Source organism: Alexandromys fortis, unplaced genomic scaffold (assembly GCF_014885135.2).
Source record: "Alexandromys fortis isolate MF-2015 unplaced genomic scaffold, M_Fortis_MF-2015_v1.1 scaffold_18, whole genome shotgun sequence".
Taxonomy (NCBI): Eukaryota; Metazoa; Chordata; class Mammalia; order Rodentia; family Cricetidae; genus Alexandromys; species Alexandromys fortis.
The window spans coordinates 14,545,470-14,559,090 of record NW_026067897.1 but is presented as its reverse complement, the minus strand read 5'-3'; the positions used below and the strand labels follow the sequence as shown (position 1 = coordinate 14,559,090).

Below are 13,621 nucleotides of genomic sequence, written 5' to 3'. Positions count from 1 at the left end.
GGGGGGGGGGGGGGGGGGGGGGGGGGGGGGGGGGGGGGAATTAGGGGATGGCAGTAGCGTGGCAGAGACAAATACATCATGCAGGCAAAGCTTGAGTGAGGAGTTTCATTGAGATAAAGGAAATGGAGAGGGAGAGACTGAGAGAGATGCAGAGAGGGGGAGAAGAGGAAGAAGAGAGAGAAGTAGGTGGAGTTTCATTTTTTTAAAGAGACAGGCAAAGCAGTCAGGAGGCAGAGCACTGTCAGATCCTCAGGGGGCGGAGCCAGGTTCCTCTGGCTGTTAACCCTCGGTATGTGGGCAAAAAACTCATATACAAAGAATAAATCTAAAAATCTTTTTTTTAAGCTAGAAACTTTTAATTTAATTAATTTTATTTATTTATTTTTTTATTGCTTTATAAATAATCTAAAAATCTTTTAAAAGAAGAAATGTTGATTTAAAATTTAGGAAATTTAGGGTTCAAATGGGCTTCTTTGTGGAATTTGTTACTGTCAGTGATCCCTTTACTCCCAGGAAAGAAAACTCTATCGCGTCCTCTGACCCAAGGCCAGGGCAGGAAGGAGCTGTATTTGCAGGCACAGGCTCAAGGAGCCAAGATGGTGGGTTGTTGGTCAGTTACACCTTTTGTGTAGTGTGTGAAAAAAAAAAAAAAAAAAGAAAAGCAGACATCAAGTGTGGTGGGGCTTGTCTCTCAAAGGGACATGGCTCCCAGGTGACAGGCTTCGCCAGCAGATTGCAACATTCCCGACTTTTCCTTATAATAAAAAGGTGGGGAGTTAGGCTTGGCAGGTTGAGGGGATTGGGTTGGTGGGTTCTCAAGACTGCTTCCTGCTTATATGTGGGTGTCAAAATCTTTCTTGTGATATTGATAATGAATGTAACGAACAGCAAGAAAGAGCCTGCATCCTGAGACCGCACGCCGGGTGCTGGTCACATCGTGGGGTAGCTGATTGCTTCACTCCTGTCCAGGATTTATGGTGTGGAACTGTCTGATATCCCTTGGACCTGGCAGGGTGTTGGCAGAGCAGAGGACAAAGTTAAGTTTAGGAAGAAAATAATTTTTTTTCAGGACCAGGGAATTGACAGGGGTGTGTCTGACCTGTTTAAGATGAATCCTTCAATTCGGCTCCCTGGAACTTACAAGAATTTTTTGAGTTTGTAAAAACCTAAGTTTTAGACACATACGTTCTATAAACAGCAGCCTATTTGTACCAGGATGACTGTGACAGATGTTTTATGCAATGTAAAGGATCTCTAGAGAATGACCGAAGAGAATTTGAAATCCTGACCTTGCAGTAGAGTAGTGCCAGAGTGGGATCAATAGCTTATCAGCATGGTATTGATAATGTTAAGACTATGAACGGCAGTGTGAGAGAGAAATCTGATGACTTGCGTTTGCCCTCAGACCTTTATAACTTGCAGGTCCACACCTTAGTAACTTGCGTTTGTACGTCTTAAAACACCCTTTATGTAGAACATGGTAAGAAATTGTGCTGAAATTTGTTTGACGAGGTTGTCCTTTTAAACTGGCCAAACCTACCAGTTGTCAAACTGCATCAGAGATCTTTGAGAAGGATAAACTTTTACTTGAGTTATTGATTAAAAAAATTACAGAGAACTTACTCGATTGGCTACCTAGAGCCACTCCTCAGAGTCCTCTATGGTCGTCGAGGGCAAGGGCATCAGGACTGTTTGTCTTCTGTTGTTTAGCTCAGGGCCTGCCAGGCTTCAAAAGATCCTGGGGGTTAGGAAATCTGTAGGAAGACGAGCCTAACTTGACCTGAGCAGCTAGGCTGTAGATTCCAGTGATGCTGTCCACTGTCTGGATATCTTCAGGGGTTTAGATGAAAGGCAGTTTCATATAATAGTTAGCACTTTCACGTGGTCGAGCGAATTACTGATGGATGTTGGTCTGTGCCCACCTGTCTTTTGTCTTCTTTGGAGGAGAAGGGGTGCTGCTGCTAGGAGCTCTTGCTGATGTCCATCATGCTAGACTATGGAGTGATAGGCATGTCCTAAGCATGTCTGACTGGTGCAAGGTATCTACAGTGGCGTGGGCATCTCACAGAAAAAGGCGGAGACAAGTTCTGAAAATAATTCCTCAACATGAATTCCAGAGATGTTGTATACTTAGGGCTCATTGCCAGAGAGAGGTAGAACTTTTGAAAAAGAAAGAAAGAAAGAAAGAAAAAAAAAAAAAGAAAGCAATGTTAAAGGAATATAGAAGAGATGCTGTGGGACAATGGTCTGACCCTGTCAATTATATTTTAAATAAATGCCGATTGGCCAGTAGCCAGGCAGGAAGTATAGGTGGGACAACCAGACGGGAAGAAGAGGCCGGTCAATGAGAATAAGAGAATTCTGGAAAGAAGGAAGTCCTAGTCTGAAGTCCTAATCCAGCCACAGAGCAAACAAGATGTGACTGCCTCGCCAAAAAAGGTACCAAGCCACGTGGTTAACATAGACAAGAATAATGGGCTAATATAAGTTATAAGAGTTAATAAGAAGCCTGAGCTAATAGGCCAATCAGTTTATAGTTAATGTAGATCTCTGTGTGATTTTGTTGGGGCTAAACTGCTGTGGGACTTGGTAGGACAGAAAACTCAGTCAACAGAGAGAAGGGAGTGTTCTGGCTTGGCTTCTCTGTAATGCTGGGCATCCCCTCTGAAGTCTGGGAAGGGAGGACCACATTGCTTAGAAAGCAAGGGGTCCAGTGGCTGACCAGAAGGCGCTTGGCCTTTGCACCCTATTACTTAAGTCTGTTGAATTTCGATTTTATGTCTTTACAGAATTATTGAGTCTTGATAGGATTGTGTGTCTGTTCCTGTACATGTGTGTATCTGTGCATGTGTTCCCAAATGTTTTTGACCAAGAGAGAAGCCAGTCACTCCCTATGGCAAATGCATAGTATTCCCCAGTCAATACTGTATAATTTTGATGTAAAAAATAGACAATAAAGAAATCTAGTCAGGAAAGGAACTTGGAGGAGATATTGTCAGAGAGTGGGAACTTATTGTCTGACTGAGAGAGAATGCCAAAGGCAAGCTTGGTCCATGCCCATTGTGGGGTATTCATATCATGTTCTCCTTATTAATCTTCTTTTCTTGTTGTATGTGTGTGTATGTGTAACCACATGTGGCATATTTATGCATGCGTGTATATATATACATATATATATACACACGCACGCATATATATGTGTATGTGCACTTTAGTGTGCACACATGTGTGGAGCTCAAAGCTTGTTATTTCGTATTTTCCTCAATCATTCAATTTATTTTCCCTGCTTCAGCAGGCTGCCCCGCCATTGATCTCCAGGGACCCTCCTAATTCTGGCCCCCTACCCAGTGCTGAGGGACCTTGCTTTTAATATGGGTTCTGTGGGGTCCAACCCAGAACCTCGTATTTTCATGGTGCAAGCACTTACTGACTTAACCATTTTCTCATCTCCCTTTCTTGCTCTCACAGACATACACAAGCATATTTTGACCACGTCGTAGTACCTTCAAAGCCACTGTTCTGAGAGTAATTGCAGTGTGTTCCCCTACCCTTTTATAGACTCCAGCACTGTGTCGTGGATGATGTATTTCTGGTGTTATAATTTATCTGCACTTTTTGACCTGAGGGAGGACATTGGCGCAGAAGGCGCCGTGAAGTTGGAGGAAGGAAGGGCCGAGGCAGTGGCTGAGGTTCAGTTCTCCACTCTCTCACTAATGATGCTGTCACTCCGGTAACCCTCACACAACCTGAGCCTTTATTCTTAGATCGGAAGACAGGACCTGGCCCTTAAAGATGCGCAGCACTGAGCTAAGCCCCTTTCTGGTCCTTGCACTGTGGAGCGGTCTGAGGCGTCCGGATTTCCTGCAGAAGCTGGTGCCGGGAGGACACGTTTCCCGGAGGCTCGGAAGCAGGAGCAAGGAGAGAAAGCAGAAGGATGATGTTATCAGCAACAGAAGGACAAAGACGGTGGAGGGTGGAGTCCAGATGTTGCCGCCAAAGAGGCAGGCCTGCTGTGTGTTTCTGTGACTCACCCTGGAGTGGTGACTGAGGCCAGTGCTGGGTGGAGAAGTCTGGGTGTGTGAGCAGCTCTCAATCGGCTCCTTGTTCTCACCTTGTTCTCATATTCTCTACTCAGCTCTCAGGAAAACCAGTGAAGGCTTTAGCGAGTCGGTGCACAGTGTGAAGTGATTCATACAAAACATCAACCAACCAACCAGCCAACCAAAAGAACAAAAAATGATGCGTAGGAAGGCGCCTCCGAGTTCAGAGATTCAGGGATCTCTCGTGTGACACTGCTTTCCTTTGCTCTTATTATTTTTTTCTTTCTTAGAAACAGCAGTTATATTCATTCATTTATTTTATTCTTTATGTGTATGAGTGTTTTGCCTGCATGTACGTCTGTGCACCAAGTGTGTGCCTGGTGCCTGTGGAGGCCAGCAGAGGGCTTCAGATCTCCTGGGAATATAGTTAGAGATGGTGGGGAGCTGTCACATGGGTGCTGGGAATTGAACCTATGTCCTGTGGAAGAGCAGCTAATGCTCTTACCCGCTGAGCTGTCTCTCCAGTCCAGTTGTTTAAGAAGAAGCTTCCCAAACAAAAGTCTCCCAAGGCTTTCTTAGATGCAGAAAATACCCCTGGAGTCTGGGGGGATTAATTCACCTGGGCTTGTAAGTTTTCACACGCCAGATAGCATAGCGAGACCATGGCGGACACTGCAGGTTCAATGTGATCAGTTTTTACTGAATTTAAGTTTGTAAACAATAATTTAATGACATCATTACGTTGTCATACACTTACACGATGCCTCTCTGTTGTGAGACGTGTTCTCCTTTAAGAGATATTGACTGTGAAGAATAGTTTCTGGATGAATTTAGCACGTTCATTGGCTTAACTCTGTTGAAAAGTATGATTGAGATTCGTGTTGACTCAAGACACTTTAATCTGGGAATCTGAGGGTGTGTGGAGGGGGTCCTTCTGGCTTAGGTTTCCTTAGTCCTCAACATTTTCTACTACCTAGGCCTGAATGTTGAAGACAGGCCCGAAAAGCTAAGTGAGGAGGATCGTTGTTATTGGAGCAAAAGAACCAGGAAGGGAGGTTAGGAAAAAAAATATTTTGGCCACTAGATCTCAGAGCATATGTCTTAGACGGTGTTCTATTGCTGTGAAGTGATACCTTGTCCATGGCAACTCTTATAAAGGAAAACATGTAATTGTGGTGGCTTACAGTTCAGAGGTTTAGTCCATTGTCACCGTGGTGTGACATGGTGGCGTGCAGGCAGACATGGTGCTGGAGAAGGAGCTGAGAGTCCAACAGCTTGACTCACAGGCAACAGAAAGTGGTCTGTCTCCCTGGGCGTGGCTTGAGCATGTATGAGACCTGAGAACCCACCTCCACAGTGACACACTTCCTCCAACAAGAAGACCACACCTACCCCAACAGAGGCCACACCTCCTAATATCGGTCCTTCCTCATTCCTGAAAGAAGTTTGGGAATACCATGGCCCCAGAGTCTTAGGCTGGCTGTGGCTGTGCTTTCCTTTGGAAGGGAGTGTGTCTCAGCTGCAGATATTGTGATGGTTGCTGTGTAGGCGCCTTCAGTTTAACCCGCTTGGGTGGGTCCAGTGTCGAGTTAGGAAACGAGAGCTTAGAGTCTAGTCTCACTAACCATTAGTGCGACCATGGACCTCAGGGTTCTTATTGAGGGAAGCCGACTGGGTGAGTATCTGTAGTATGTATCTGCATCTTTAGAATGAGTATCTGTAGTATGTAGTATGTAGTATCTTGTCTTAATTCTATCAGTGCTTCCATTACGCCAGCAGGAGAGCGAGGCATTTGAACAGCCCTTTGTCCAAGTCACTGGGCTGGGGAAGTCCAGGTATGGATTGATGTGGGCGGTGGAGTTCCAGAGCTCGGCACCCATAAATAAGAAATAAACCTAGCTATTAAAAATGCCCAGACACATAAAGTAGCCAGCCTGCAAAGAGAGCTGTGCTTTAATGGAGATGTGTTTGAAGTGCCGGGAAGTCCAAAGGATGAGATGGTTGGGGTCAGGGAGCTTGCATGCTAATAAGTAACCCGAGCCTCAGAGTGAATCAGCCACTCTGTTGTCTCAAGACACAACACATTTATTGCTAAGTACCTTCAGAGCTTGTGTATCCATGGATTCAAAACCTTCCTATTGAACAATTAGGTGGTTAGGGGAGAAAAGAGAATAGAGAGCTTTTATGGGCAGCAGAGGCAGCATAACTTTATGTGTGAGGTTAAAAGCCCTGAGCGCAGCAATAAACAGCCAACTAGAAGCACCCTAGACAGGGTGAGAGTTGGGGGGTGGGGAGAGGGAGCTGGGCTGCAAAACCCCAGAGCGAGGTGGCCACTAACGCTGGAAGCCTCCCAAGACAGTGACTTGAAGCTTCTGAAGGTTTCTTTGGATAAAGCAATTTTCATGATTAAGCCATTTTCAAAGCCTCAGTATTGCCTCCATGTGTGGCCATGCGCACTTCCTCTTAGCACCTGATGAACTTAGCCAGCCTTCACGGTAGGGGAGCTAGCAACAATTGTAGCTTTTAGGTCTGTTTATTTTGTCTTTGACACTGGAAACACAAGTTGTAAAAAAAGAATTGAAAAGTCAGGTTCTGGGGAGGGGCTACAGCCTTGCTGGGGGAAGTAACTCCCGGGGGTAACTACTTCCGATTTGTTCTAGGCTTCCTCCTTACAGTGGAAGATGCGTTTTCTTAGCTTCCTGCTCTGGCTTCCTTCTCCCATGCCTCTCCCCATTATTATGGAGTCTCCCTCTGGAACTGTAATACTTTCTTTCATTAAAAAATATCTGCTGTGTTTGTATGTATATAAACATAAAAACATCTAGACTATTCCATTTTTTTTATGATGTAATGTTCCTACAAACTCCTCTGAACCTTTTTCCCTAAATCGTATGACGTATTTCTCCCCTAAGTCTTATTTCTCTTCCTCGGTGCTTATTGTTTATTAGACACCGAGTGTTACCAAGGATAAAGGAATGAAGACGGTGCAATGATCCTCTCCAGGGAGCGAGTCAGGTGAGTGACAGCTCTGGACCCGACTGGAGGGCCAACTCTTACTGGTCAGCGGGAAATCAGGGGTGTGGAGATACTATGTAAGAGAAGGCAGCAGGAACAAAACAAGTCAAATAGCTGAATTTAAATGTATCCAACTGTGAAACCAGGGGAGAAACCAGAAAGAATTGTCTGCGAGAGTTTGCTGTGAGGAGTTGCGACAGGAATGGAGAGAGCTAACTGTTCCTCCACCCTCGTGTGTCCTACACACACTTTCGTACCCCCACTTGTGGCTCTGGATCCTGAAATCTTAGGAGGTGTATTAACATGGTGGAAATCTATGAACAAGCAGCCTGCAGGAGGAGCACCTGTAGTCTAGTTAGCTTTGCCTCTCAGCCAGTGCGCATTTGCGTTTTGGAAGAGGTTCTTGCGGTCAGACAGTTGGGGGGGGGGGGGGGTCTAGTTCGGGGGACTAGACCATGAAGACCAGTCCTGCCGCTTGGATGGGGAGAAGCCCGACTATGTGTGAACATCTGCTTTGCCTTCAGTGGAACTACAGAGTTAGCAAAATAGAATAGCGCTCTTAAGATGCACACGAGAGGCAGATTCAGATACGGGGCGTGCCTGCCTGTGTCCACCCCTGCTTACTGATGGTTTTTCAGCTCGACGATCTTGGCAGCCTGTGCGGAGCAAGGCATCAGTCCCCGCGTACCCCTGTTTTCCCAGCAACCATGCCAGCATGCAGGATACTCTCGTAAGATAGCGGTAAATCACGGCTGTACCATAGGCATCTGTTTCTGGGGTCTAGGTCTACATTTTGGTGGCTGTTTGGTTAGCAAGCTGGGCAGTGAGTCAGCACCAAGGTCATGGACTTGTTTGAATAGTAATAAATAGATTCGTGGTGTATGTGTGAGAGTGATAATATCAGACTTATTGGTTCTCCTGAATCTCAATATCACACACACACACACACACACACACACACACACACACACACACACACAGCAAGGTCAACAGTCCTTGGGGAGATAATTCAGCCAGTTAAGCCTTGCAAGCTGAAGGATCTGAGTTTATGCCTCAGAACCCACACCAAAGAAGCCAGACGTGGTTGTGAGTGCTTGTAATCGCAGTACTGGGGAAAATTGAGACAGGAGGGTCCCTGTGGCCTGTTGAAGGGCCAGCCTAGTCTACTTGGTGAGTTTCAGGCCAGTGAGGGACCATGTCTCAAAAACAGGACAGTGACTTCCAAGGTTGTCCTCTAACCCTCACAGGTCCATGGATACACATGTACATAAACACACAAGCACACACCCACATTAGAACATATGTAGGGAGGGTGTTGTGAGGGATGGGGACATGATGGTTGAGCTAGGTGGGACCAGGGGGTAGAGCGAGGTGGTACCAGTAAGAGAAATACCTCCGGATGAGAGGCCATCATGGTCAGAGACCGGAAGCCATTCATCATGAGTGCCTCTTTGTTTCCCAGTCATGACTTCGGGAACACGTGGGCTGTCTTTTAATCACAGCCTGCGGGTGTTTGGTGGGACTCTCTCCTAAAGCAGAGGTGCCTTGTGATTAGGACATTTTCTTTTGCAAACATCACACACATAGGCCTTAATAACAAACTACCATACTAATAAACCTTCCACGAAGCTGAAACCTCCAGGTCAGGGCCAAGCTAAGGTTCAGTCCCTGGAAAGGGCGCTGGGATGGGCTGGGCGAGCCTGCCCTTGAGTTGGGTGTGGGTCATGTGGGCAGGATTCCTCATTGCTTCTGAGTTCTTAGTGAACAGAGGAGCTCCCTGGGATGTGCCGAGACCGGCCGTGGAGGGCTGGGCAGGAGGCAGGAACAAGGAAAACAGACTAAGATTTATTTGGTTACTTATAAGATGACAGGCATCCACGGAGCTTCAGCTCCTCGCAGCTTTAGATGATGGTGCAGGAAAAAAAAAAGCTTTTTAAAAGACAAAGCGGAACTCCAACTTTAAAGTGTGCCGGGAAAGACTCTGGAGTATCTCCCCTCTAACCGTGACGTACAGCCACAGGAATCAGTTGGAGAATGTGGTGTTCTTACAGGTAGCCTTTTTGTGGTTCTTGCCTCAGTCTCCTGGGTCAGGTTTTTCTAGTTTGACTCGGCTCCCTCTTACCGTCCATGATAGGATGTACTTTAGCTTAAAGAAGCCTTAGTCTCCCTTGAGCCCTGCTGGGAGAGCAGAGATCCAGTGGACACGATCAAAGGAGAAATCTTAATGACTGACCAAGGAGTGGTGTGTAATTAGATGACCTAGGGCTTATGAGAAAATTTACTTGGTAAAGGTTTCGGCGAGGAGCGGGCAGGATCCACTGCTCCTCATAAGGGGAGGCCAGTAGTGTCGGGTTCTAACTGGCCAGACACCTAGCAGCCTTCTTTTCAGGGGTAGTTGTTTGCTGTGGCTTCACTCTTCAAAAATCTGAAGCATTCAGAAGTGTCGTGCCCTGAAAGGCGTGCATTTTAAGTGGCTTTGGAGCTGAGAACACGTAACTGTGCTTCCCCGCAGCCCTGTGGCCCTTGAGATGTTGGTCATTGCTTTTCATGGTCTCGTCAGGACTGACTTCTCATTCGGTTTTTGCACAAACCCAGGCACTGGGCCTAGGTTTCCTCGAATTGGCTTATCTAACATTAATGGAAAGAGGAAGAGGTTGCTGTCACTGCCTTAAAGCATCCAGGAGGAGACTACTGTAGTAGCCACCATCCACGGCCCGTTGTCATGCTGGTTGCTAGGGAAGGCCCAGAAAGTAATTACAGTAGGCCATGGCTGGGGAATGTGAGAATACAGAAGTATCTACCTCTTGTGGAACCCTTTACCTGGAGAATATATAGTACACAGGATAGCAGCTCCAGGTTGGTTTTAATGCTTGGTTTATAAATACCGTAGTTGAACCATCAGGCCATTTCCTCTTCTGCACACAGCTGTGCACCACCAGGCTAGGCTTTCCCACATCATATTAAACCAATAGTCATTGTGATTGCAATTCTTCTCCAGGGGTTTCTGAAGGTGTGTTTAAACAAAACCAAAGAGAGGCAGGTTTTACAATGATATGGTATCTGCCTACGACTGTGATGAACCAGTTTTATGTACATACATATTAATGTGGGGATTTTATTTCAATTAGTTTTTCTGGAGATCATCACTTGCGATGAAGAGGAAAACATAAATAAATGTGATATTGCTTTTGGTTTTTGATGTTGAGATAAGACTTATTATGTAGTCCAGGCTGACTTGGCATTTGATATCTAGCATAGGGTGACCCCAAACTTGGGATCCTCCCACCTCAGTCTGCTGAGTGCTGGGATTTGCAGGCCTTCCTCAACAATCTGATTCTAAAAGTAACATATCTTCATTGAAAATAAGTCAGACATAAAAGGAAAAATTGAATTAAGATGTAAAAATTATCCAGTCTCCTTTTTTAGAAAAAATAATAATTATCATCAAAAATTGGCAGATTTCCATGTACTTTGTACTTACATATTTTAGGCAACTGAATTTTGACAGAGGTTTCTGTCCCACCTGGTCCCACAGCCATTCAGTCCCAAAGAAACACACAGAGGTCATTAATCATAAACTGTTCAGCCTCCATGTATGCCTGCAGGCCAGAAGAGGGCACCAGATCTCATTACAGATGGTTGTGAGCTGTCATGTGGTTGCTGGGAATTGAACTCAGGACCTCTGGAAGAGCAGACAGTGCTCTTAACCACTGAGCCACCTCTCCAGCTTCAAATTCTAAACTCTTAAATCTATTCAGAGTAACAGAAGCCACACTGTGCGTTTCATCAGTAGGTACTTTGAGAACCAAGTATTATTATCAATGGCTTTCTCGCTGGTACCACTTTTCTTCTTGTTAATCATAGATTTTAAACTTTATTTTGTATTTTTATGATTATAAAGGAGAAAGATGAACACTGGATGGAAACCAACAGACTGTAGACAAACTGAATGACAAGCGGCCCACAGGCTACCAGAATGGGAAGTGGGCGGATGTCAGGAGAATGAGGCAATGGCTAAGAGACCCTAGGAACAGCAAGATCCTTGTCTCTTTTCCTGCATCTGCCATGCCACAGCGTACCCCGTGCCTTGTGGGAGAAGTTCTCCCAGATAATGGAGCCAATATGATTATGTATTTCCTATATTAAAACAAGATCTAGGGTTTGGCTTCATTTCCTGAGGTCTGGGAAGTCTGAAATAGGTGTAATAATGGGAGTAGATGAAGTCATGGAAACCGCAGGCAGCTTCACTGTCTCCTAGCCATCGGTGATTCTTTTCCCTTCCCTCCCTCCCTCCCTCCCTCCCTCCCTCCCTTTTTCTCCCCTTCTTTCCAGGAGACTCAGGAGCCACCCCTGAGAACTTTTCCAGAGTCCACTCACTCATAAATCACAATCATTCCACCCCTCACCACTAAAGTGGGGTCTAACCAACTTCCCAATGTGGAAAAGGATCCCCCAGGTTCACCCTCACCACCAGGACAGGCTTTTGCAGAGGGCACTGGGTGCTACAGTTGCCCTCTTAATGAAGAAAGAAACCTTTGCAGCCACACCTTTAAACAAGACAGAACTAAAGGAGGGGGCCTCCTTTAGTAACTGTTTAACGCACGCACTTCTTGCGATCTTGTGCTACGCCAGAGGACTAGAAGGGCGTTCACGAGTCCTCTTTTTTTCCCCAGCCACCTCAGAGAAACACTACTACCCAGCAAAGTCTTATTTAGTAGCAAAATATATTTTAATGGAAAGTCTATCTTTAAGTAGTTGAATAAAAACGTGTTCCAGGGACTTTCTCAGCAGGCGGCAGAGTATGTACATCTGGTGAGGGTGGAGCAGCATCTGTTTAATGTGACTTCCATATGGAAAACGCAAGCGTATTGGGACAATGGAGACACGTAAGAAAGGACGTCACGAAGAGTAACAGAATAGATGGCAAAATTAAAAAGTCCACCTCAGGCTTGGAAAACACACAAGCCCAAGCACCGTGTTGGCCTTCCTTGCTGTGGGTTCCAGGAGCTACCAGGAGGAGATGACCCTGCTTCCGGAGAGGCGGTGGGGGCGGCGTGTGTTAAAACCCACTTCTCCTTCTCCTGAAGAAAGAAGACAACAAAACCAATGGCTCAAGAGGAGAGATGAAGTTGAGGTAGGGAGGAATTCTGGATGTTCATGGAGAGGGGACAGTAAACTTTAGCCCAGTAGGCATATCTGTAAAAATACTTGTGAAGGATGAGGTTCATTCCTCGGGAGAAGGAAGGGGCATGGAAAAATTAAAGTTTAGGAAACATTTTTATCAACTTTAATAGTGTTATTGTAGACAAAAAGCTCAAACATCGGCTGGGGCTCTCTCTCTCTCTCTCTCTCTCTCTCTCTCTCTCTCTCTCTCTCTCTTTCTCCCTCCCCTCTCTTCCCCCCATCCCTCTCTTTGTATTATTTTTTTTTTTTAGACAGGGTTTCACTATGTAGTCCTGGCTGGCCTGGAACTTGCTTTATAGACCAGACTGACTTGGAACTCACAGAGATCCTCCTGTCTCTGCCTCTGGAATGCTGGGATTAAAGGTGTGCACCATTATACCCTACTTTGCTAGGACATTTCCAATAAAAATATGTTAAATTTATTATTTATTCTACATTTTACGTTTAAGAATATTATTTTTATCATTTGTGTATATTTTTACTGTTTTTAAATACGTATGTGATTGTGCATATGTGTGTGTGTGCGCACGCGTGTGTGCGTGCGTGTGCCTGTGTCACAGCTCATGCCTGGAGAACCGAATACTCTTCCCCCACCGCATGGTCACAGGAATCAAACTCAGGTTTTCAGGCTTCACTGAAATCACCTCCACCTGCTGAGCCACCTCACCAGCCCTGAATTGTTTTCTTTAATCATGGAAGTCTGCCCCAGGCCTTGGGAGGTTGAGGCAGGAGGATCCCAAGTTCCAAATCCATCCCTTTACACAGGGGCCACATCAGCCTCCCTATGGCTCCAGTTTTAGTGTATGTGCCGCTGAAGGGAGCCCAATACCGCTGACTTTTGAGATCTCGTTTTCTTCATCTATCCCAACTTAATCTTTTCTCGCTTTGGATTTAGTAACGGTTTAGAGAGAATACCTCGAAATCTCGTGATTAACCAAGTCTACACTACAACTGGAGATACCTTCTGGCTCTTGAACTACGGTCGGCCCTGAAATACAGTCCAGGGATTATAGCTCAGCACTTGCTCTGGGCTGTCTTACCTGGAGCAGTCGTGTCCTGTCCAGGCTGAGAGACAATGGCACCGGTTTGGTCTTACGCATTTTCCGCCATTTAAGCAGGGAGACTGGCAAGTAGCTATGATAAAAAAAAAATGCATGGATTCACTTAGTCAATACTTAGACATTCTAAAGATGCCACAGAGGCTCATGGGTAGGAGCTGCCCTTTCTTCCCACTGAGCTATCCCTGGCTATCCCTCGCACACCTTACATCTGTATGCCTGAAAGAGATACACAGACATATGTGCACACAAAACACTCAGACACATAAAACAGGTGCCCAAGAGCCCTTTGTGCTTGGCCAGGAGACACATCTCATGCTCTTT

General features: G+C 45.7%; 1 protein-coding gene across 1 annotated transcript in view; it reads right to left on the bottom strand.

The window, feature by feature from the left end:
* Window positions 1-11,760: 11,760 nt before the first annotated feature.
* The window catches only part of Svep1 (sushi, von Willebrand factor type A, EGF and pentraxin domain containing 1), a 148,890-nt gene continuing 147,029 nt past the window's right edge, over window positions 11,761-13,621 (bottom strand). Inside the window, 2 exon segments of the mRNA XM_050163983.1 lie at window positions 11,761-12,136; window positions 13,280-13,373. Coding sequence (XP_050019940.1) covers window positions 12,115-12,136; window positions 13,280-13,373 — 116 coding nt within the window. The 3' untranslated portion in view covers window positions 11,761-12,114.